Source organism: Anarrhichthys ocellatus, unplaced genomic scaffold (assembly GCF_004355925.1).
Source record: "Anarrhichthys ocellatus isolate YVR2014 unplaced genomic scaffold, GSC_Weel_1.0 scaffold99, whole genome shotgun sequence".
Lineage (NCBI taxonomy): Eukaryota > Metazoa > Chordata > Actinopteri > Perciformes > Anarhichadidae > Anarrhichthys > Anarrhichthys ocellatus.
In genome coordinates, this window is record NW_022280129.1 from 1,012,242 (window position 1) to 1,036,598 (window position 24,357).

General features: G+C 43.5%; 1 protein-coding gene across 14 annotated transcripts in view; it reads right to left on the minus strand.

Moving 5' to 3' along the window:
• Positions 1 to 23,237, minus strand: part of cadpsa (Ca2+-dependent activator protein for secretion a) — a 204,370-nt gene extending 181,133 nt beyond the window's left edge. For all 14 annotated transcript variants that reach the window (XM_031875896.1, XM_031875895.1, XM_031875894.1 and 11 more), the window contains exon 1: positions 22,382 to 23,237. In XM_031875896.1, the coding sequence (XP_031731756.1) occupies positions 22,382 to 22,735 (354 nt within the window). In that variant the 5' untranslated portion in view covers positions 22,736 to 23,237. The remainder of the gene's footprint in view (positions 1 to 22,381) is intronic.
• Between the last annotated feature and the right edge of the window lie 1,120 nt (positions 23,238 to 24,357).

The following is a 24,357-nucleotide window of genomic DNA, read 5'->3' on the forward strand; positions in this document are numbered from 1 at the left end:
TTTGTGTCCCCTTATCCTACTTTCATATCGAACTGTATTCCTTCATTTAAGGCAGCTTTCCTGGGATCTCAATCCTCTTTTTTGACACTATGAATGAATGAAGCAGACTAACGGCAGCTTGCGGATTGAATCCTACTTGCACGCTTATACTTTGGTATTAGTGATGACTTTTCTAAGACCACAGCCCCCACGGGTCTTTTACCAAATCTTACATACTGATTTTAGCAGCATTTAAAGTGTGATTCAGTTATTGAAAACTGTAATAATGATTTAAAATGATACTTACAGTGTTTAACCTTATAGTAATGTAAAGAATGCTCAATTTTGACTGTTTACTGAGTGATGTCCTACTTTTAAACTAGTGGACTAGTAGAAAAAGTTAGTTGTTTGGAACATTGCTACAGAAAACATCTGTAAGTCAGTTAGGTAGTTTGATGGCCTCTCAACAACAGTCAGAAGTTACAGGCGGCAACACTGGCCATGACACACAGCTCATGGCTCATGGCCGTGTTGGGACCTGACCATGTGGCTTCGCCATGTGCTCTGAAACAAAGAGATTGGGCTTTCCATTTTTGCAGGACAACCTGGATTTGAGTTTGATAAGCAGTGTTGCCAACTCCTCAGTAAGGAAAGTAGCTATTGGCTGTCCTAAAAGTCGCTAGAAGTCGCTAAATGACGTCATCGCCTAATTTGCATAATTGTAATGAGCGCTGTAGGAGAGAGGCGGGAACAGCGGCGGCTTTACGCTTGCGCGATTCATTTGCAGTCTGGACACGGAGAGTGTGGGTCTCCTCTTTCTGCAGCTGGGACTGCTGCGCGAGGGGCTACTGTGACACTAACCACCTTTGAGTGCTTTGAGGCGGCGGAGGGGCTCACGGCAGCTCCCGCGTGCCGAACGGTACGTGCTTTCACGTCAGAGTCAAAACACCAGAAAAGTCTCCAACAACACCAGAAAAAGTAGCTAGATTTGTCGCTAGTAGCTTTTGACAAAAGAAGTCGCCATGAGGGTTTGGAAAGTCGCCAAGTTGGCAACACTGATCCAAACCCCCCAGAAAGAAGTTCACATCAAGGTGTGAACTCGTCACGCAATGCAACACTGCGATCTAATTGGCAGAGAGCCACAGACTCCCCAGGACCCCTGTGGTTCAGCCCCTGTTTCTATAAAACAGTCTTGCTCCCCCTCCTCTATGCTCATCCCGCTGACGTCGAGTCGGTGCAAAGATAGCACACGCAGCGTTGCAGAGTTTTACCAGAAAATCCAAAGTCTAACAGTTTTATATTCGCTGGACGAATCTACTGGACTGTTTGTTTGTTTAGTTTGCATCCTGGACGACGAAGTGAACCAGTTTCCTGCAGAAGTGAAGAAATGGACTTCTTCAGAGAGAGACAAGCGCATTTCTCCCCTCCACCCAAGCCGCCATTGTTCCAGCCGTAAGGACGTGAGTTCCCTTACTGAGCCGAAGGAAGTAACTCTGTATCACAGCGCCGCACGGAGCCGCGCAAGCTGAGTCAGCCAAAGACTCAGAAGCATTGATCACTACGATTTCAACTCATAGTGAGGCAAAGAGAGTCTGGGCAGAGTTAGTTATTGTGTTTATTATCTTGTTTTGTGTTGCTAGGTTACTGTCATTTTCATACCGTGGTGTATGCTCAACAATCGCTGAGATCGTTAATGCTGTGTATTTCAATACTGCCGCAATTCGTGTTGAGATGGTTCACCGCTCGTGGAGGCGGAAGTTGTTTCTCATCAGTTCAGAGGTCAGAACTGCGGCTGTGCAATCAAAGAGTCGCCGGTTTTATTCCTGTAGCTGAGAGAACAATCTTCCGTACTCCACCGCGGCGGGGAGGATCTTAATATGTTTATGGAGGACCTTTTCGTTTTGTTTGCTTTCTCTCTTCTTTTACGAACCCACACACACACACATAGCTTTAAGCTAATGGAGCTACGGGGTGCGCTAACGGCTTCAGACACATGTAGGTAACAAGGTCGCTATTGTCTACCGCCATTATAGAGCCTCGTGTTATCTTGTGGTCTCGCGAGAGACGTCGCCACGTTTCAGATTACGTCATACGTTGTCTGAGCTATTGTCTCGCCCCTTCCCCCCCTACACACACAACATGCAGACACACACAACCCCCCCCCTTTACCATAGTCTGTTGATTTTAGATAACGTGCTCATAAATGTATAGTTGTTGTTAGTTTAGATATTAGTTGACTAGATCATTAGTATTAGAACATAATAAACTCTGTTATACTTTAAAGAGCAGCTGTCTGCGATTACTTTGTGCATGTATTGTGATAATATCTGATATGTGGTCTGTGCTCGAACTTAAACCTTCACTTTCACTCTGAATGTGTAACAGTACTCAGACTGTTGACATTGTAAGTGAACACTAATTATGAGACTTAGTTTATAGTTTGGTTATTGGTCCCTGTTCACAGGGTGGTGCCCTGTTATTATTAATAATCATTAATGATTTAGTTTTCTTAAATGCTGATGACTCAAACACACTCCTTTTCGTTCCCAAAAGCAGTGACAGCTGTCTGTTCCTCTATGGCAGGGGTCGTCAACGTTTTTCAGGCCAAGGACCCCCAAACTGATAGAGAGATGGAGCAGGGACCCCTGACTATATATATTGTATACAATTGTGTTTTATACTACAGTCCCTGACAAAAGTCTTGTCGCTTGGGTACAAGTTGACCTTCAGTGCCCCTCAAATATATTTGTAATCTATTTTTTTTTACAAGAAATGGCTAATTTCAATCCCAACAGCTTTTGAAATAATAAATACATTTAAATTTGTTTTTTAATTGTCTAATTAATTAATTACCTCCGCGGACCCCCTAAGGGCCGCGGACCCCCTGTTGAAGACATCTGCTCTATGGGCACGCTGCAAACAAGAAGTGCCTTAAGCTAATTATATAGCTGGTAGAGGAGTACAAGTACCTGGGTGTCTCCATCGACAGCAGACTGAACTGGAAGACCAACATCAACACTGTGTACAAGAAGGGGATGAGTCGACTCTTTTTCTTGAGGAAACTTCGATCCTTCAACGTGTGCAGCAAGGTGCTGGAGATGTTCTACTAGTCTGTTGTGGCCAGTGCACTTTACTTCGCTGTAGTCTGCTGGGGGAGCAGCATTGGAGCCGGAGACACCAACAGACTTAACAAACTAGTTAAGAAGGCCGGCTCCATCATTGGCTGCAAACAAGACAATCTGGAAGAGGTGGTGGAGAGGAGGACACTGAAGAAACTATTGTCCATATTGGATAACCCGGACCACCCTCTCCACCACCTACTGCAGGGACAGAGGAGCACTTTCTCCAACAGACTGATCCAGCTCCGCTGTTACAAGGAAGGATACAGGAGAACATTCCTGCCCTCTGCTATAAGACTTTATAATAAAACACCTCGGGCCAGATCATCGTCCTTCACATGACTACAACAACGCTACACGGTTGTTGCTTGTTGTTGGTGATCCTTGCTCTACTGTCCAGGTTGTTTAGTTACTAGTTAATACCACTCTATTCATGGTACATACTGTTCATTTCTATTTTTTATTCTATTTATCTTAGTTTTTATTAATCTATTCCTTCAAATTCAATATCTGCTTTGTTATTTTATTGTACTGTATAGGTATATTGTGCATTCCATAAGTTATATTTTACTCTGTAAATTGCTGCTGCTACAAACTAATTTCCCCTTGGGGATAAATAAAGTTTATATCTATCTATCATCTATCTATCTATCTATCTAATTCAGCATACTGCATAATGCTGACACTTTGCCAAAATGTGAACAAATGAAAAAAGACAGGACTCACAGCGTAACTCACTCAATATATAGCAACATTACACTTCTTGTCTACAGCTCCCAAAACATTATTGGTACATTTATGTAGTTCCAAAGTTTAGAGCATGATTAAACCACAAATAGAAATAAGACAAAGAGTATAATGGGAGTGGAAAACTCACTTTTTGCAGTTTTTATGTGACGTTAGTACAGACACATGTACAGATATTTGTGTTGAAAATTCTGGATATAAGACAAAAAAACTACATTTTATGCTTTTGAGTTTTGTCTGGAAAAAGCCATATCAGACTTTGCAAACCCCTGGTACATGACTACTCAGTCCTACAGGCCAGATTAGGATGAGATATGATAGTTATGATCCTCATATGATCAGGCTAATATTGAACTTCTCTGTAGCGCCACCAAAAAAGGTCTGATTTAAAAGTTGTACCCCCACAACTTTAGTAAGAGCCAAGATGTATCAAATGATTGACTGTTATCAGTGCAATGTATAATGACACACACATAGTGGTGCTGTATGCAGCGCTTTCTTCCACAAAGCATTCTCCCCTCATGGTTTCCACTCTTGGCTCTTTCCTGAAGATATTGTTCCACTCCAGTGGTGCATGTTAAGAGGCATCTGTTCTAATGTAACGCTCTGTTGCCACTGCCACTCCAGGGAGAAGATGACAGGAGCATTCCAGAGAGGGGGAAGAGAGGGACACCACAAGGAGAGAAGGGAAGGAATGAACGAGGGGTGAGTAATAGAGAAGGAAACAAAGGGAAAATAGAAATATGGATCAGAAAGATGAGACAGCTTGTCACCAGCTAGACAGACGCCAGTCCAGTGTTGAGCTATGACAACGTGGTGGGAGGGCCAGTGTAGATGTTTATCAGACAGCAAGGATTACAGCCAATAAGCAGTGATGCCAACTTAGCACATTTTCTATATTTGACCACTTTCAAAACGGCACTAATCAATATTTATAGTATATGAACAAAGGATCAAATGGCTTTACCTGTGTGAGAGGTGCCACGCATTGTGCCCTCAGCTCTGTGCTGTTCAGCTTCTCTCACTGTGTTCTGTTGTACTCAGCTTAGTCTCACTACTTTTGTCAACCTTGTTTCCAGACGTAGAAGGCAATCAGCACTTCTGTTCCCAGTGAGCAACGTTCACTGAGACACAAGCTTGGAACGCAGTACCCAGTTCTCCCAATACATGATTGAGCTGCAGCAGCTAGTTGATTAGTGGAGAGCCAGGAGGTGATGTCAGGATCTCGGCTCACTCTAGTTCAACAAAGAGTTATTGGATGCACAAATAAGGAGGCTAATATTTGTGTTTAAGTAACACTAGAGCACAGCAGGGAGTGAGATCATTGCTCTAATGACCGGTGTCTCTTCTACCCTTTCTTTCCAAAACACTTGAACGTGCTGTCTTTACTCAACTATCCTCCTATCTCCACCAAAACAACCTCTTGGACCCTCACCAGTCCGGGTTCAAAGTGGGTCACTCGACTGAGACAGCCCTTATGCAGACCCTATTGATCTGTTTCTACAACACACACACACACACACACACACACACACAAATGTGCCGCAAACCTTTGATGGCATAATTCAAAAAGGCTTTCCGTTCTTTAACTGCCTGGTTCTATAGTTATGTACACTGATGCTGAAAGCATTAAAAACTAGTTAGTGTTCAGGGAAAAGTCTATTCAGTGACAAATAGAGGTGATATCTTTATTGTTTCAGGTGTATCTGAGTGGCCTGCTCCGTGTTTGTGCCCTTTTCTGTATGACTGGACAGAAGCCTTCTCTGATTGATGTTCTTGAGATTGCTATGGTGAGTCTGTGCAGTCTGTCATCTTCCAGGTCTCCAAGACTGAGAGGAGATTGTGTAGCTCAGGTCCTATTTATCTGGTGACACCTGAAGTCGCTCAACGTCCTTCCGGATCCATTCATCATATACATTTACAATCTATCTTAAATTTTGTCACACTGAATGTCAATATTGTATATTGTAATTTTACAACGTCGGTCTATTCTGTTTATTGCACGTTTGTCCATCCGCTGAGAGAGATTATTCTTTTGGGGTTGTCCGTCCGTCTGTCTGAAAATACAGTACATACATAATTACCATTCTCGTGAACCCGATTTCTCAGGAAAACTTTGAGGGAATTTCACTCTATCATGAACGGATTTGATTTTGGAGGTCAAAGGTTATTGCGACATCACAAAACACGTTTTTGGCCAGAACTCAAGAATTCATTCATATGCTAAATCCGACAATTTCCACAAATGTCTCATAGGATTAAATTGTGAAGGGATGACATTTTGGACAGACGGATGGATGTAAACTGGTGTACAAGGCGGTACATTCTTTTTTTTTGAGGGGGGAGTTCTACCTTATTGACAGAGGGTGGTGTATGCTGTACAGATAGTAAAGCCCCCGAAGACAAACTTAGATGGATAGATAGATATGTACTTTATTCATCCCCAGGGGGAAATTTGTATGTTACAGCAGCAAGACATACCAAGAAGCAAAGTAACCAAAATATGAAGTATTAAAAAATGCACAATATATACAATAGAATAATAGAGTAGGACAAATTAAATATCAGAATATAGAATCTATTAGATAAAACAAAAATGCACAGTATATACAATGAAATAGAATAGTGTTAAATTAACTAACTAGGTGAAAAACAAAAATCAACCACCAGCAAACAACAGCGTAGCAGTGTGTAATTATGTGGAGGATGATCTGGCCAGAGGTGATTTGTTATAAAGTCTTATAGCAGAGGGCAGGAATGTTCTCCTGTATCTGTCCTTGTGACAGCGGAGCTGGATCAGTCTGTTGGAGAAAGTGCTCCGCTGTCCCTGCAGTAGGTGGTGGAGAGGGTGGTCCGGGTTATCCAATATGGATAGTAATTTCTTCAGTGTCCTCTCCACCACCTCTTCCAGATTGTCTTGTTTGCAGCCAATGATGGAGCCGGCCTTCTTAACCAGTTTATTAAGTCTGTTGGTGTCTCCGGCTCCAATGCTGCTCCCCCAGCAGACTACGGCGGTCTGTTGTGGTCTGTTGGCCACAACAGACTGGTAGAACATCTCCAGCATCTTGCTGCACACGTTGAAGGATCGAAGTTTCCTCAAGAAAAAAAAAGAGTTGACTCATCCCCTTCTTGTACACAGCGTTGATGTTGGTCTGCCAGTTCAGTCTGTTGTCGATGGAGACACCCAGGTACTTGTACTCCTCTACCATGTCCACATCCTCTCCCTGAACTCTCAGCGGTTGTGGAGCCGTCGTCTTCCTCCTGAAGTCGACCACCATCTCTCTGGTCTTGGCCACGTTCAGACGCAGGTGATTTCTACCGGCCCACTCCACAAAGTCATCCACTACTGCCCTGTACTCCTCCTCCCGTCCGTCCCTTATACACCCGACCACTGCAGAGTCATCAGAGAACTTCTGCAGATGGCATGACACAGAGTTGTACTGGAAGTCAGTGGTGTACAAGGTGAACAGGAAGGCAGACAGAACAGTTCCCTGTGGGGCTCCAGTATCACTGACCACCCCATCAGACAGCACACGGCCCAGTCGGACAAACTGGTCTGCCTGTGATGTAGTCAGTGATCCAGGAGACGGTGGACGCGTTAACCCCCACCACCCGCAGCTTCTCACTCAGCAGCACTGGTTGGATGGCGTTAAATGCACTGGAGAAGTCAAAGAAAGTGATTCTCACAGAGCCACCGCTTCCATCCAGGTGCGACTGAGCTCGTTGCAGCAGGTAGATGATGGCGTCGTCCACCCCCACACGAGGCTGGTATGCAAATTGCAGAGGGTCCAGTGATGATTTCACCTGCGGTCGGAGGTGGGCCAAGACCAGCCTCTCCAGCACCTTCATCACATGAGATGTGAGGGCAACTGGTCGGTAGTCATTGAGGCTAGATGGAGTCGTCTTTTTTGGTACGGGAACGAGGCACGACATGTTCCACAGCACCGGGACTTCCTCCTGCTTCAGGCTCAGGTTGTATAGGTGTTGCAGGACAACAGACAGCTGGTTGGCGCAGGTCTTCAGGACCCTGGGGCTGATGCCATCAGGTACAGCAACCTTGCCTTGGTGGAGTCTCTCCAGCTGTCTTCTCACCTGGCCAGTCATCACAGAGAGGGGGGTCATAGTGTCGGTGGTGGCAGAGCCCTTTGAAGTGGAGGGCTCTGAGTCCATGCAGCTCACCAGGGGGGACAGAGGGGGAGGTGGTGGTGTTTGGGAGGGGTGGTGTGTGGAGGAGACAGATGAGGGCTGTGAGCTAAACCTATTGAAGAAAGAGTTTAGCTCGTTGGGCCTGTCCAGGGAGCCCCCGGTTGCCTGCCTCCAACCTTGAAGCCGGTAATCTGCTTCATCCCCGTCCACTCCTCCTTCACGTTGTTCTGCTGGAGTTTGGCCTCCAGCTTCCTCCTGTAGGTGTCCTTGCACTCCCTGAGCTTCACCTTCAGGTTGCGCTGGACTCTCCTGAGCTCCTCCCTGTCCCCAGACCTGAAAGCTGCTTTCTTCTTATTAAGAATAACTTTCAGGTCACTGGTGATCCATGGTTTATTGTTGGGGTAGCAGTGTACAGTCCGGGATGGAATAGTAGTCCGTCATGCTGTTGATGTCCTCCCCATGTGGTCCACACATCACATCCCAATCTGTTGACTCAAAGCAGTCCTGCAGAGCGTCATTAGCCTCCTGAGACCACCTCCTCACAGTACTGGTGGTCACAGGCTGCCTCTGCACCAGAGGAACATACTTTGGTGTTAACAGGATCAGGTTGTGATCAGACTTGCCAAGGGGGGGCAGTGGCACTGTATGCATCCTTAGCATTTGCATACAGTAGGTCCAGAGTTTTATTGTTCCTTGTGGGGCAGTCAACATACTGGTGTAAGGTCGGCAGGGCTTTATCCAGAGTGGTGTGGTTAAAGTCTCCAGTAATTGCCAAAAACGCACCAGGATGTTGACTCAGCAGTCCAGACACTGTGGAGTGGATGGTGTCCACTGCTACCTCAGCATCAGCTGATGGCGGGACGTACACAGCCACAACAATGGCGGACGTGAACTCCCTCTGCAAATAATAAGGACGCATCCCCACGGCTAACAGTTCAATGTCCGGGCTACAGAAAGCGTTCCTTCACACACACTGGTCGGGATTGCACCACCTCTCGTTCACATACACAGCAATCCCGCCACCTCTCTTCTTACCGCTCTGTACAACGTCTCTGTCCGCCCGTACAGTCCTGAAGCCGGAAAGCGACGCACTGTGATCTGGAAAATCCGCTTGCAGCCATGTCTCCGTGAAACACATGATGCTGCACTCACGGAAGTCCCTCTCGGTCTTTACCAGCGCGCCAAGTTCGTCCGTCTTATTCGCCAAAGACCTCACGTTCCCAGTTATGATCGCCGGTACCGAAGGTTTATATTTCCTCCTCTTCGCCCTCCGCTTAGCGCCCGACCTGCAGCCCCGAGCCCTTCTCCGTAGCTCCGCCAGGATCTCAGGCCTGGCACGGGGCAGCAGCCGTGGTTTCCTCAGCGCAATCAGGTGATCGCGGGAATAGACAATGGCCCCACTCATTGTGTGTGGCTCTCCGTTACAAACAGGAAGAAAAGTAACAGAAAGCCATGAGAAAAGTTGAGAAAAATGTTACAGTCTGTTGTCTGACCGTAAAAAACAAACGTCAAGGAAAAATAAAAAGTAGAGGGGAAAGAGTGAAAAAGACTAAAATTAAAACACAGAGGGAGCTGCTGCAACAGGCTGCCGCTGGCACGGCGCCATCTTGCAAGATGATATTTTCCTCTACTAATATTGTCTAAAAGTAAGTCAAAATTTAAAAAGTGATTATTCTGCAATAAAACTTCAATAAAGCAGAAAACACTGAATGTTTCCAGTTTCACAGGGTTTTTAATAACACAGATAATGTAAATGGACACAGATTCAGCTGAGTTCATCTGAACGGCCACAAATGTTCATGTGGTGGGCTGTTTCAACATGGCTTGCGTATGGCTGGAAGTTTTCCATTGAGCCTGAATTACCGGATTAAAAAGCCTCCCTAGAATTTATGGAAGCTCAATCTGGGAGATTTCTTGTATGCATTCATTTTTTCCAATCCGAGGAGCAGTCTATGACGAACATACCGAGTTCGGTTGTAGATTCAGGTGAGTTAAGCCACTCCCACAGATTTTCAAACTCTGCAGTAAAATCTGTTGAGTGCCCCTTTAAATCCATGCTGATTTGGAAAAGGGACAAAAGCAGAATGAGATGCGACGGAAGAAGAGGAGTCGAGCAGCAGAGGAGGAGAGAAAAGAAGGAGTGGATTCATCAGAGTCCCCGATGTGGTGCAGAAAACAAGCAGATGGCCTGATTGTGTTTCGGCTTTGAGTGTCTCACCTGCTGCCTTTCTCTCCTGATCAGGCCGGGGGGGATTAGTCGGGGGGGATTAGTATGGCATACTAATCCCCCCCGGCCTGATCAGGAGAGAAAGGCAGCGTGAATAAGAAACAAAGGAGGAAGAGAAAGCATTTTGCTACAGATGTTCACTTGTCCAATTAAGAACTAGTAGTACTGCTCTACTGAGAAAGTTCTATGTCATTTGTTTTGTTTCGGGCCACTTGGGCAACAAGCTGTAAAGACAACACTGATTTATTATCACCTCACATGAAATTGAAATGAATGCAATGTGATTTTGAGTGGGGTTTTCATCAGAGGTATGATGGTGAACTTTAGAATGAGCTGTGTTTGTCAGACTGAGAAGCCAGGGTTGAAATGATTTGGGATATGATCATATGATTTACCAACATTCTGTGTTTCATGCAGCAGGACAAACAAGTCGGGGTTTCACCCACAGGATTATTTCTGAGTACAGTATGATTGAAACGTTACATAACACATAACGCAAGATAGCGGCATTGGAACGTTTGGATTGAACCTGTTTTTCTGCGTTGAGATTTTGACTTCTTTAGTTGGAAAAAGACAGATTTGCACAAGATTATGTACATGAACTCTAATTATGACAAATTACACGAGAAGCCCAGATAATACCAGGCTAAACCTCTAATCTTGCTTCTGTTCAATGACGTACTTCTCTTCATTCTGGCTCTGTGCCCAGAGCCCTCTGACTTCAACACCATATTACATTATAATCTTTGAGTAGTCTTTATTAGTTTATCTGTCTTTGGTTGTATGTAATCAGTTATCTAGGGTTTTTTGTTTGATGTGCTTTTTCCTTGTTTCATATTATTCATTCAGTTTCCTCTTACATTGTGTAGGTTTGCTCCTCATGTGATATGTTTTGTTTTACTTACTGCTCTGTTTAGGTTTCCCACCTCCTTGATTATCCACACCTGCCCTCAATTATTCACCTGCCCCTGATTTTCCCATTAGTCTATGCTGTTTATATACTTCCCTGTTTTCCATGTTCCAAAAATGAGGAGAGGATCTGATCTGTGCTGCTTTTGTCAAGTTTGAAAGGAGTAACACAGTTTGCTGTCTTGATTCAGACTACGGAGCTTGTTGTCCTACACTATAGTGCAGTGGTGGGCCGTGCATTTTATACCTGGGCCTTCTGTGCTGTCCTACTACAGTTGAACCACCTCCTAATAACCTTTCTAGGGGTGTAATAATACACGTATTCATATTAAACCGTTCTGTACGAGGCTTAAGAACCGAACAATACGTTTGAATAATACTAGTGCATTTGGAAAATACAGAAGCTTAAAATGTGGGAAATATAATGTTTTCAGTGGACTGCGCACTGACCTTTTGAACCCGGAACAATAACAAAAAACAGCTGAGGCTGCGGCACCGCACGTGTCTTCAGGGAAGCTAAGCTAAATTAGCTTAGCGGGGAAACAACAGCCCGAACGGATTCAATTGTCCGGACAATAACCCCGCGCATGACGGGATGCTTCGTAATTAACTGACAATGCATATAGTCCAAATCATTGTAATTAACACAATGACATGAACAAACTCACAAGAACCAGTCACATATGTTTATATGACAACAAAGCATGACAAATCAATCCAGCAACACTGCAGCGCTAGAGCACGAGCCATTCATATTATTCATAAAAACGACACCATAGATAAATGAACACAGTAGTAACGCTACTGCAGATGTAAAAACACAAAAGCACTTCACTTACCAAAGCTGCTGTTCACTTAAAGACAAAGTCCATCCTCCTTTCTTTGATTACAAAGAGTTTTATGACACGGTTGTACAGAACATCGGTGCGGTTGAGTTGTAAATCCACTCGGGTCTCTCCAAAAGTTTTCAAAAGCATGTAGCTTGTGCATGTCCTGTCGTGTAAGCTGCCTTGGTTAGCGTAGCGTAGCTCCAAACAGCTCCAAACACCAAGAGCTCAGTTGCAAATAAAAAGCATTCTTAGCCATAACATGTGCAACGCTTCTCCGACGCTGTCAGCCAGGAATACTGTTCGTAGTTGCTGGACTGAAAGTGGCGCACAAATCCTTTTCCTGGCTGGGTCAGGGCTGCTAGCTGTGGGGTTGACTGACCCTTTGATACGATGTCCAGTTTTTCTGGAAATGTCCTTCTCCAGAAATCTGTTTCTCCTCCTTCAGCCATTGAGTGTTAAAAAACAAAGCTAGGTAAAAGAAAATAATAATCTACACCAAGCAAAACCCTAAATATTTTATAATTTCTTCCATATCTTTCAATTTGGACTCTTACTCCTCCAACTAAGCTCTGCTGAGTATTGCTTCACAATAGTCACGTGCTCGCCCACTGACCAATCACAGCGCACGCTGCACATCACTGCAGAGCTGCTCCTTAAAACTGAGCTGCAAGTTAATGCTGACGTAGTTGTAGGCCGGCTAGCAGGCTCTGACACGTCAAAGAATACGCCCAACATGTCAAACTAAAGATCTGATTGGTTGAACACTATGACAATCAACAATATCGTCCCCGTTCACTTAAACTGCACATGGATTCACTTGTGAGTCTGCAGGCCTCTGCCTCTGTTCTTACCTAGAGACACAGAGGTGAAATCTGATTGGATAAAAGCTCTACTTAAAACAAGCTGCACTTGAAGCAGAGCAAATGAGGAAGACAGTAGCTGTGCAATGAGAACATAAGATAATGGGGAAATATTTATATAAATTATAATACATGTAGTGTATTTAAGAAAAAATATTAGATTATAAAATAGATATAACTTTGTGATTCCGTTTAGGCCAGCAGAGAAGGCCTTGCAGGCCCTGACGGCCCACCACTGATATAGTGTAACGTTTGAATATGTCCATCACACACAATGTGAATGCTTGACGCCTTAATTCACATTGCCAAAGAAAAATCGACCTCCCTCTCTTTCTGTGTGAAAGTGCTCATGACAAAAACAACAGTTTGAAAAGATGTATTGACATGTGAATAAATAGATAGCACAAATAGAACACCACTGGTGTGAAATGACCTTAATAGATGGAAATATGCTAACATCAACATATAGGCCAATTTGGGAACCAAAATGGCACCGTAAAAATTTTAACCCATCAGGAGAGCAAGAACCCATAAAAGCTTGTGTCAGCGAAAAGGTACTCAATAAAAATAATGATATATGTCACAATATAGCACATTTTCTGGAAATTCAATAAATAGTTGGAGAGTGAACTGACTGCGTCGTCTGCAGACCTGTTGGCTCTGCAGGCAAACTGCAGGGGGTCCAGGAGTGGGTCAGTGAGGGTTTTGAGGGGGGACAGGACAAGGCGCTCAAAAGACTTCATAACCACAGAGTCTTTCAAAGTGACAGTAAAACTCAATCAGCTTGTTTGCCAGTCGGAGGTCATTCATGGAGTGGGGGGCTTTAGGCTTGTAGTTTATGTGTTGTGTTTATCCCTGTTTAACTCGACACTGACATTAACTCTGACTTCAAAGCAGCTCTACTTGCAACAAATATTTGAAGCCCTAAAACTTCAAGTCTTCATAAGACAGGTCTGAACATTAAAGAAACCATTCAAACAGGGAACAGCCATGGCTTTATCTCTTCTCAGCCCACAGCATCTCAAGCCCCGTTCAGTACCACCCACTTCCCAGCTGACTGGCAAATGTGTTTCTAGAAGGCGTTTGAACTCCAAAGTCTGATCTGAACAGAGAATGTCAAATGAGACTCTCATTCTCTGTCTACCTCTACGTCTCCACCCGTAACACACGGACTGATTGTGACATTGTGTCTGAGCCGTGATGCTGATGTGCTTTTCAATGGCTTGCATTCCACAGCCTTTTCAGCATTCTCTGCACTCAGAGCAGTTGTTTGACCTGATGACAGAAATGTTTTAGTCCTACCAACCCTTTCGTCTCTTCTGAAATTTTCTTCTCATTTTTTTCTTTGCTAGTGATGAATGAACAAATGATAGATGAAAGCTTCTAGTGTTTGTATCATCCGTTCTGAACTAAGAAGAGTTTTACACCTACGATGTCACAGCTCTGTCACTTCTATCTAGCTTTTTCCACCTTTCACTCACCTAATCAGTTCATTCAGTGCACCTGCCAGTCACACTCACCTCATCAGCTCATCACTCTCACCTGCTCACTCTGCCTCTTCACTATTTAAACCCCTGCCTCACACACACTCACTGCCAGATTGTTCTCTGCATTCATGCTAAACTTTCCCGCATTCACCCATGGACTGATTCCCTGTTGCCGACCCTGCCTGTTCCGGACTACCTTGCCTCTGCCCTGGTAACTTACTCAGCCTTTCTGTCCTTGACCACGAGAAACCTGTCGCTGATTCTTCCGGAGAATATTCTGCCTGTCGTGTGTTGAAAATAAAGAACTTAAATCATACCAGTCCTGGTGTTGTCGTACTGCTCCTGGGTCCTAACTACACCCGTTACATACGAGTAAACTTTTCTAACGTCTCATCCAAGTGAGTTCAGTGCGGGAGCAAAGTTATAATTTATAATCTTACAAATCCTTGTGGAATGGGGTGTGTTAGATCACACAATACGAGGTTTATGATTGGGAACTCAAATTATTTGAGAAATTGGAATAGTCGTTTGAGTGTGGAGGCTACAGCTTTGAATGCCCTTCATCTTCATATACAGGCAGTGGTGGGCCGTCAGGGCCTGCAAGGCCTTTGCTGGCCTAAACAGAATCACAAAGTTATATCTATTTTATAATTTAATAATTTTTCTTAAATACACTACATGTATTATAATTTATAAACATATTTACCCCATTATCTTATGTTCTCATTGCACAGCTACTGTCTTCCTCAGTTGCTCTGCTTCCAGTGCAGCTTGTTTTAAGTAGAGCTTTTATCCAATCAGATTTCACCTCTGTGTCTCTAGGTAAGAACAGAGGCAGAGGCCTGCAGACTCACAAGTGAATCCATGTGCAGTTTAAGTGAATGGGGATGATATTGTTGATTGTCATAGTGTTCAACCAATCAGATCTTTAGTTTGACATGTTGGGCGTATTCTTTGACGTGTCAGAGCCTGCTAGCTGGCCTACAACTACGTCAGCATTAACGTGCAGGTCAGTTTTAAGGTGCAGCGCTGCAGTGAGGTGCAGCGCTGCAGTGAGGTGCAGCGCTGCAGTGAGGTGCAGCGTGCGCTGTGATTGGTCAGTGGGCGAGCGCGTGACTATTGTGAAACGAAACAACTTAACATCAGAGGCTTAGTCGGAGTAGTAAGAGTTCAAATTGAAAGATATGGAAGAAATTATGACATTTTTTGCACGTTGCTTGTGTAGATTATTATTATTTTATCTAGCTTTGTTTTTTAACACTCAATGGCTGAAGGAGGAGAAACGGATTTCTGAGTTGGGATTTAACCGTGGCATTGAACTCTTTGTCAACAAAGAAAGGAGGTGGAGTTTGTCTTTAAGTGATCAGCATTTGGTAAGTCAACTGCGTTTGTTTTCTTACATCTAATATCTGAATGGCCCTCGAGTGTGTAGCAGAATGCGTGTTGCTGCTGCTGTTTTCCCGTTAAGTTAGTTTAGCGTAGCCTCGTGCGGTCCCTCAGCTGTTTTTGGTTTTGTTTTTTTCCGGTTCAGAGGTCACACATGAGCGCAGAAAACATATTTCCTACAATTTAATATGTGGCGCCATCATGAGGTTATTAGATGTTTCAGCTGCAGGACAGCAGTGAACGCCCAGGTATAAAATGCACGGCCCGCCACTGCATGAAGATGAAGTGAAAGGCACTTCACTTCACATGTCTTTCATCATGCACTCCCCAGAGTGGGGGAGTATCTCACGGGGACAATGAAGAAGATACATGGTAACATGATGACACCACAATAACATGTTGACACAGCGAGTAGTGAGCGATGTGGGGGTGATCTGCTCTCAGTGGTCCCCTTTGTGTGAAATATGGAGTAAACATGAGGAGGGTTTACCTGATAATATACCCTGTAAATCTGAAGCATTGTGCGCTCCACTTCAGCTGTGTAGGCTGGATGTTTATTTGTACATTCATTCACAAGTGCCACCAGATACTACTGCAATATATTCACAACACAGCAGATGCAAGGAATAAAGAATACACTTTGTGTTTCAGTGCAAAGGGTTGTCTTGGCACGTAGCTTAAAGGTTGACTAAACACAAAAATTGTAATATGACTAAATGAATAGGTGAGTTAGAAAAATGGAAGCTGCATTGGTTGGTTGTTTAATTTGTCTGGTTAAGTGTTAAGGAAACATTTTTTCAGTTTTACCAGATTTATTTTATTCAGTGGTAACAATATTAGAGTCAAGTCATGATGTTATGACACTCAGCCGTCCTGCTGTTTTTACAATCATGTGAACTAACCGCAGACACTAAAGTGTCCTGCTGTTTTTACAATCATGTGAACTAACCAGACACTAAAGTGTCCTGCTGTTTTTACAATCATGTGAACTAACCAGACACTAAAGTGTCCTGCTGTTTTTACAATCATGTGAACTAACCGCAGACACTAAAGTCTCCTGCTGTTTTTACAATCATGTGAACTAACCGCAGACACTAAAGTCTCCTGCTGTTTTTACAATCATGTGAACTAACAGACATATGGCTAAAAACAAGGACAGCAAAGCTAACATATAGATATAAAGATATCACAGTATATAGTATATACAGCGTGCTTAGATATATACTAGACGGTGATGCCATGTTATGTGTGTAGACCGCTCCTATTGCACTTTTTAACATGTTTTTATCGTTAATCCAACTTTTCCAGCTCAGCTAGACATAAAAAAGTTTTGGTAACACTTTATAATAACTACACACTATGAAGCATTAGTTAAGTATAAGTAAACACTTAATTCATCATATATAAAGCATTGTTCCTACATTAATAATTCATTAGTATGCAGTTCATAACAGTTATACATGTTTCATTCTTGATTAATAAGCTTGTCTATTATGTGTTTCATTATTGTGTTTTCATACTTTATAAATGATGGATTCCCCATTTGTAAATGAAGTATTATATATTTTACAAACCAATTATTAAGGAGTTGTAGATGATTAATAAGAATTTATAAAGTGTTAGTAAATGATTAATAACTTATTTAGATGTACATTATTCATGCATTTATATATAATGGTTAGGGACTATGTTAATATATGCTTTATAAACTCATATTAATACTGACATTCATGATTAATTCAGGTAGTTACTAGTCGTTAGTAAAGTGTTTTGTGTGACCTCATCTAAAGTGAGGACTATTTATGCCTTATAAAGCATTTATTAATGACATTGAAAGGCCAGCAGTGCCTCAAAACACACAACACAAAGTGATCAAGAACATATCAATATTTATTGCAAGATGCAAACAATGTACTGTTAAATACAAACCTCTCAGCCATTCATTCACGTAAGAAACAAACAAAGACATTCTCCTTCAGGAGAACATGGCTGGATATAAAACATTTGTAAATGTACGACTGGAGCTAACCAGGAGCTTTGCATATTAGTTTACATTTACTTATTTAATTATTAATTTTAACCGAGCATATCGATCTCCACTGTTCGCACTTTTCTTCAGTTGCATGTCCCATGGGGAATCCATCATTTATAAAGTATGAAAACACAATCATGAAACACATAATAGACCAGCTTATTAATCAAGAATACATAAAGCAGCTTTGACAAAGTACAAGTGTCTTTCACTACAGACTAACACTTCACAGGTGAATTTTATGGGTTTTGTTGTAATAAATACATTAAACTTTGTTAGCATTTCAAGTGTGTTTCCCAAGCCAGGTGATGACACTGTCAGGTCGGCTCTGTTGTTCCTCCAATGTGACAAAATCACACTATCAGATACTTGGATGTCTTTCAGTCTAAAACACCGTTCCCTCCATTGCATCAGAACTGTGTGCTGGTCTCTGATAGAGACACAGATAGACGTAATGGCTGCTGCGTGTTCTCTCCCTCGATGGAGGAATCGCATGTCAGGCTGACATCTCAGTCTGCGTGATTAATACCAGCTCCTCCCTCACTGACTGTGCTGTATTCTGGTGTAGCTGCAGGAAGAATGTTCCATTCACGTTATATTGTATTACTTAATGGTTTAGAAGGCACAATCATTATATGCTGTTACGTGCCATGTTGTTTTTTTCTCTGCTCTCTCTCCCAATTTTCCAGTCAGGTGCCACCCTTCTCCCTGCCTAGCAGCTGCAGTGTGTGAGCGTACGCGGCTGGGCTCAATCCCCGATTAGTGCCATGGTGGTTACGAGGCCAGGAGATTGAGATAGCCCAGCCCGGTAGGCAAAGTGGCAGCGTTCAAACTGTGTGTGTTGATGCGGTGATCTTCTCTGCTCAAGCCATGTATGCTAGTGTTGGTAGCCTGACCAATTGGTGTGTTCATATTTTGGTGTTTTGAGTTCACTATGTGAATTAGTGTCTTTCCTTTCCTTTTTAAGAAAATATTTTCACTATTTAGTTTATTCATCCACTGCCTATGACTCTTTTCCCTGGGTTTATTTACACTGTTACTCCCCTCATCCCCTGGACCTTAATCAGGCAACGTAACACATGCTGATAGAAATATTGGATCATTAAGCAAACAAGTGCTCCTGTTAAGTCCGATTGTAATTGGTGAATGCCATCTTCACTAGTTGGATTATATGTATAGTATAAACCAATCAGTGAATACATCCATATTTACAACGTGATCAAACCATTGACTGACTGTCATCATTACTGTCATCAAGCGCCACTGCTAGCAGGACACAAACAGGTAACTACCGCTAGCTAGTTAGCTATGACGATACATTTGATACTTTTATATTAATGGAATTGACATGGAATACAGGTTTAATAACTCACTTGTCGGGACTTGGAAAGGAAAATCAATATCACTTTAATGTCTGTATATTGGGCTGGAGAAAGAAGACGATTAGCTTAGCTTAGCATAGAGACTGGAGGTATAGGGTGAAGTAGGGTGGAGCCTGGCTGATCCAAGGGGGTAATTAACTTACATATATAACTTTAACTTACGTATATAACTTTAACTTAAGTACATAACTTTAACTTGCATACATAACTTTAACTTAAGTACATAACACAGATACAAACATTGATTTTTTTTCTTTGATTTCAATAAGTAGCTGCCACAGTAATATTAATCAGAATTTCCTCAAGCAGAACCTGTGCGTGTTAATAAAGACTCTCACGATCTGTTCACCTGATATGAGAACCTGGTTTTGCATGACACTTCTACTAAGGGTAGATAGTGTAAAGTGCAGCATTGGGGAATGTTTCCACTTAAACCTCGGTTACCACTTGTAGCGTAGTGTCCACGCGGACGTCCCAACAAATTGCCAGTACGTAGACATCTGCACAGGGCCTATGCATGCACCCTCTGATGACAACATTTATAACACGTGGACTCTATAGCGGACCCTCACGTGGCTGCAGGAAGTAGAACTTTGCTGCATCCGCAAGAGTCATGAGTGTCCGCATGGCCAAAACTACATCAGACACGGCCCTTGGCGGGGGTTCCCTACTGCAGGTTTCCGCCTGTCCGTGCACATCCAACATTTTATAATTACGCAGACGCTGATGGGAGCAGAAAATGTGGAACTTTGAGGAGCTTTGAAAATATTGGTTTGCCGCATGGAGTAACCCGAACGGAGTATAAAATACCCAAACGTTTCCTTAGTCACGATTCCACATCATCTCATGTCTGTGCCACCGTCCTTGTAGTGCTGGGCGGTATGACTAAAGATGTCTATCACGGTATTTTGTAAGATTCTGGCGGTTTCACGGTATATCACTGTATTTTTTTTTCCGTGTTAACGCATTAATTAATTAACACCGAAAACTAACACAAGAACCGGCCGGCTAACTGGCCAGCGAGCGGTGAACAGCTGTTTGTGTGGCGTGTCTTCCGTCACCTCCTGTTTCCTTCACTTCCTGTTTCCTTCACCTACATTCCCCTGGGTCCTAAGTCCCTCCAGGTACAGCTTCTTATCACCCTCTATGTACCAATGTACATTTATAACAAATACCACACATATTACGGTAATCAGCGTTGCATATGTGTCTGACCAAAATACCCAAAAAAGCATCCGAGGACCGTAATCGCATACACTCTTCGTATTCCAACACATGTTTTCGGGCTGAGAGGATGGAGTAAATTGCTAGTGTTGCCACCAGAGGCAATAACAGCGGCTCGACAAACTTTACAATATATCGTCTTTTGATCTACATCGGATTTTTAAAAAACAAAAAACCTCCAAACAGCAGACGCAGCTCCTCTCTTGGGCGCAAATTGTATTGGTGCATCTCCGGTCTCTCTTTTCTGTTCTTTAATGTAGCGACGGAGCTTCTTCTAGCTGTTGGCAGACTGTTGTGCTAGCGGGCTAGCGAGCTGTACCCTGCATGCCATTCGGCGGTGTAATTTTATAAATGTACAATTATTAGTGTCACAAACTGTTGTGTCGTGGTGTTTTGCCCTGTTAAAGAGCATTAGTTGTGGGTTATTAATTGTTATAACCATGATTAGAGGTCCCTCTCAATACACTTAAGATAACTAGCTCAGACCGTAGCGTTCTTAGCGGCGAACAATATATTCTGCTGCCTGTTGAAGAGTGACAGCAGTTGTTTCGGCTGTGTGTGAAAAATTTATATCATACGAGAAATTAAAACCGGTATAGACTACATCCTTGTACTCGGAAAAATGCTTCCAGTGCACATTGGTATCTTGGCCAAAACGTGCTAGAGCCACATTGCAGTCAGAGCTCAACCTAGCCGCATCCAGTGGACACAGCGGACATGTTTCAGTCGTCTCATGGGTATCTGGCGTAAAAGATAAGCTTCAGCTGCCTTGTTACGGATTGCGTTTTGCACCCTCAACTGCAAACCAAAGTACCTTCCTTCCAACTTACTGTGACAATGTATTAGGCTGAGTCACAGTAAAACCTGTCTGAGTACCGCACGACAACACTGGCTGAAGAGGTCGATGGGTGTAGATGCTGATGGAGGTCTGCAGCTGCTTTCACTACGCGACTGGTGAAGACAAGCCGTAGACAGACCCTGTACTGTCATTGAATTCACAAGGTTCTAGTACAGATAGGTCTTTATTCATTACACGACTACTTCCATCATGTTTTGTGTGATTATGACTTCAAGATCATTATCCCCAGTATTTGAATGATCACCACGCTACTCTTTCTCTACAATGACTTCAAGCTCACTGACGCCTTCAGAGCCTTGCCATCTTCAAAGGCCTGCTATACCACAGGGGGCCTGCAGACTCCCAGGTCAGAAACAAACCTACAACAAAGACACAGTATATCTTTAAACATGTCCTGTTTTATGTTTTTCTTTTACAACCAAACCAATTATTGGTCTAAAATACCTCAGGGTGTGGTAGGTATGGGGATATCACTGAAGGAACACATTAAAGCTGACAGTGTGAAGAAACAGTCTTCCCCTATAGAGGATGTCATTCAGTGGTGAGGCTGTGGAGGATCAATTTCTCCTGTGCAACAGATTGTTCTAATAAGAGCTGTGCTGGAGAGTAGCAGGAGGGGAGGGGGACTGGTGCTTCTGTGCCCAGAAGCTGTGCACATATGCAAGGGCTACTACAGCGACATCTATGCTATAATGCCATCCTTCAGCTGCTCCTTTATGTTGCCAACCATGTCTCTCTTTACTTTGGATTTAGCACATTTCATGGTGTCTTTTTAAACCTTTCTGGCATCAACATTCCAGGGTGTCGGGTAGAGGGAGTGAAGAAATATATTTTCAATCAAAAGAGACATCAAGGGGAAATGTGCTGCTGATGCTTTACGTACAGTGAGGTGGTGTAACTATCATTTCACACAGCACTCCATCCATCGCAGTCCACTACCTTCTCTAATAAAAGTGTTTAGGTTTGGATCATCATGTGTGAAACAAATGAAATGTGTGAAATATCCTACTGGCTATAAGGTGAACTGAGTTATATTTCTGCATTCTTAAATATTCGACCAAAAGGCGAGCAGCGACACAAGGTGCGACTGTGGAAGCAACAGTTGGTGTCATGTGTCTCAGTGTTGCCCTCCAGAAATGGACGATGTATTTAAAACACGGGTTTTAAGTTTCTCGTTCGTCAGACGGATCTTACCTTCTGCTGCCTCCTCGCCATGTCAGTAGGTTGCTTTGCGTTGAACGGATAGGCGATACAGCGCATCACAAACACATACAGCTGGAGTCTCTTCTTCCTCTCCTCCTCCTCTCTCTGCATCTTCTCCAGGTCCTCCTTCTCCTTGTCGCTGCCCACCGACGGGCTGGGGCTGGAGGGTCGGCCGCCGCCGCCGCCGCCGCCACCGCTCCCTCGGCCCCGGGGCTGGAGCCCACCGTCGGAGGATCGACCCGGTGACAACCGGGCTCCTCCGAGGCTCTTCGGGGCCGTCACCTCTTTGCGCTCCACCTCCACTATCTCATCCCCTTCCTCTTCGCTCGAAGACGGGTCCAACATGCTGGCCGAGGCTTGGGTGGAGAATAACGGCTACCTGCTGCTGCAAAGGTAAAACTGCAAAAGTAGAAAAAGATGCCGATCAGCTTCAGAGCCAGCCACAGAGGGAGAGACCGGGGGGAAGCAGCTGTGGAGACGCAAAACCGGACTGACGAGCAGCTCTGAAGAAGAAGAAAAGCTGCCGTCAGACGACTCAGTCGCAGCCAGAAAAAAAAGGAAAGTGTTGTAGAGTCTGGTTGGTTGCGTGATTTCCAAACCTTTCACGTGAAGCAGTGACACATAGGAGGGGTTTATCACGAGAGCCGATGTTAAGGGGGAGGGGTTGCCAGGAGGGACAACAGGGGGAAACTGTGTTGGTGCTCCGCCGCCTGGGGACAGGAAGAGGCTGGGCTCGGAGCTGACCGCGGTGCTGAAACCCGACCCCCGGCTGATCTGGGACCAGTTTGATCAGGCTGCGAGCACAATAGATGAACGGCCACCTGATGATCCATCTGAGTCAAAAGACGGCAGGCTACAGCACCAGACCGGAATCAACGCGGTTTAACTTTCACAATAAAAGCTTCACCGCTGATTTAATATAAATATATGATCAAGTGAATGATGACTTAATGATTGGAAATATGTCTTGATATCTGCCTGTCTGGCTGCTTACTTATACGTAACAGGGGACATAAACTACAGAATTACCTGAATAGCAGACATTTGCAAAAAGAAAAGCAAAAGAAATGCATTCAAAAGAAATTACAAAATGAAAAAGGCTTCCGAATATATATGTATTGAGGACATCTATGATATTTTGATAGACTTCATCTGATTCAACATAGGTATGAGTCCTAAATCCAGCCCCATACCATCCATCAGGATGTAGAGCTCTCATTATTTTTCATGTTTCACCATTTGTAAAGCTAAATATCAATCAACAGAATACATGAATCCAACACACCAAACACTACAATCTTTCTGTATATATGGGGGCGACTGTGGCTAAGTGGATAGCAGGGCTGTCATTCAATCGGCAGTCGGCGGTTCAATCCCCGGCTCCGGCTCTGCTAGTCGCATGTCAATGTGTCCTTGAGTAAGACACTTAACCCCAAAATTGTTCCCGTAGCTGTGCCTACGGTGTAGAAATGTGATAGACTCTGAATTGTAAGTCGCTTTGGATAAAAGTGTCTGCTAAATGACTGCAATATAATATGGATGTAGTCAGTCAATTAGTTAGGCTATTTCTAAGCGCATCCCCCACAAGACACATCCATATGTCAAAGATTCCTACACACTGCAAGTTACAGTTTTTCTATGATTGCTTAAGCACGATTTTCAAAACAGGGTTCGTTGTGTCAACACACTACACACGATTCTATCTCCTTCTGTATGAATTCATATCTCATTAATGCACATTACTGACTTTGCTTCTTCCCCGTAGTCTTTCTCTCCTCATAGGTTTCCATGGATCGTGGTTATATCTGGACCCTGGTCCTTCCTCCTGCATTGGTCCTGATAATCAGCCATATTGTTAGATTGATGCATGTAAATATATTGACTAGAGAGAGTTGTACTTTACACTGATATTTATTTCTCTCCTCTACGTAAAATCAATCAATACAACAATGCATTTCCAAAGTTTA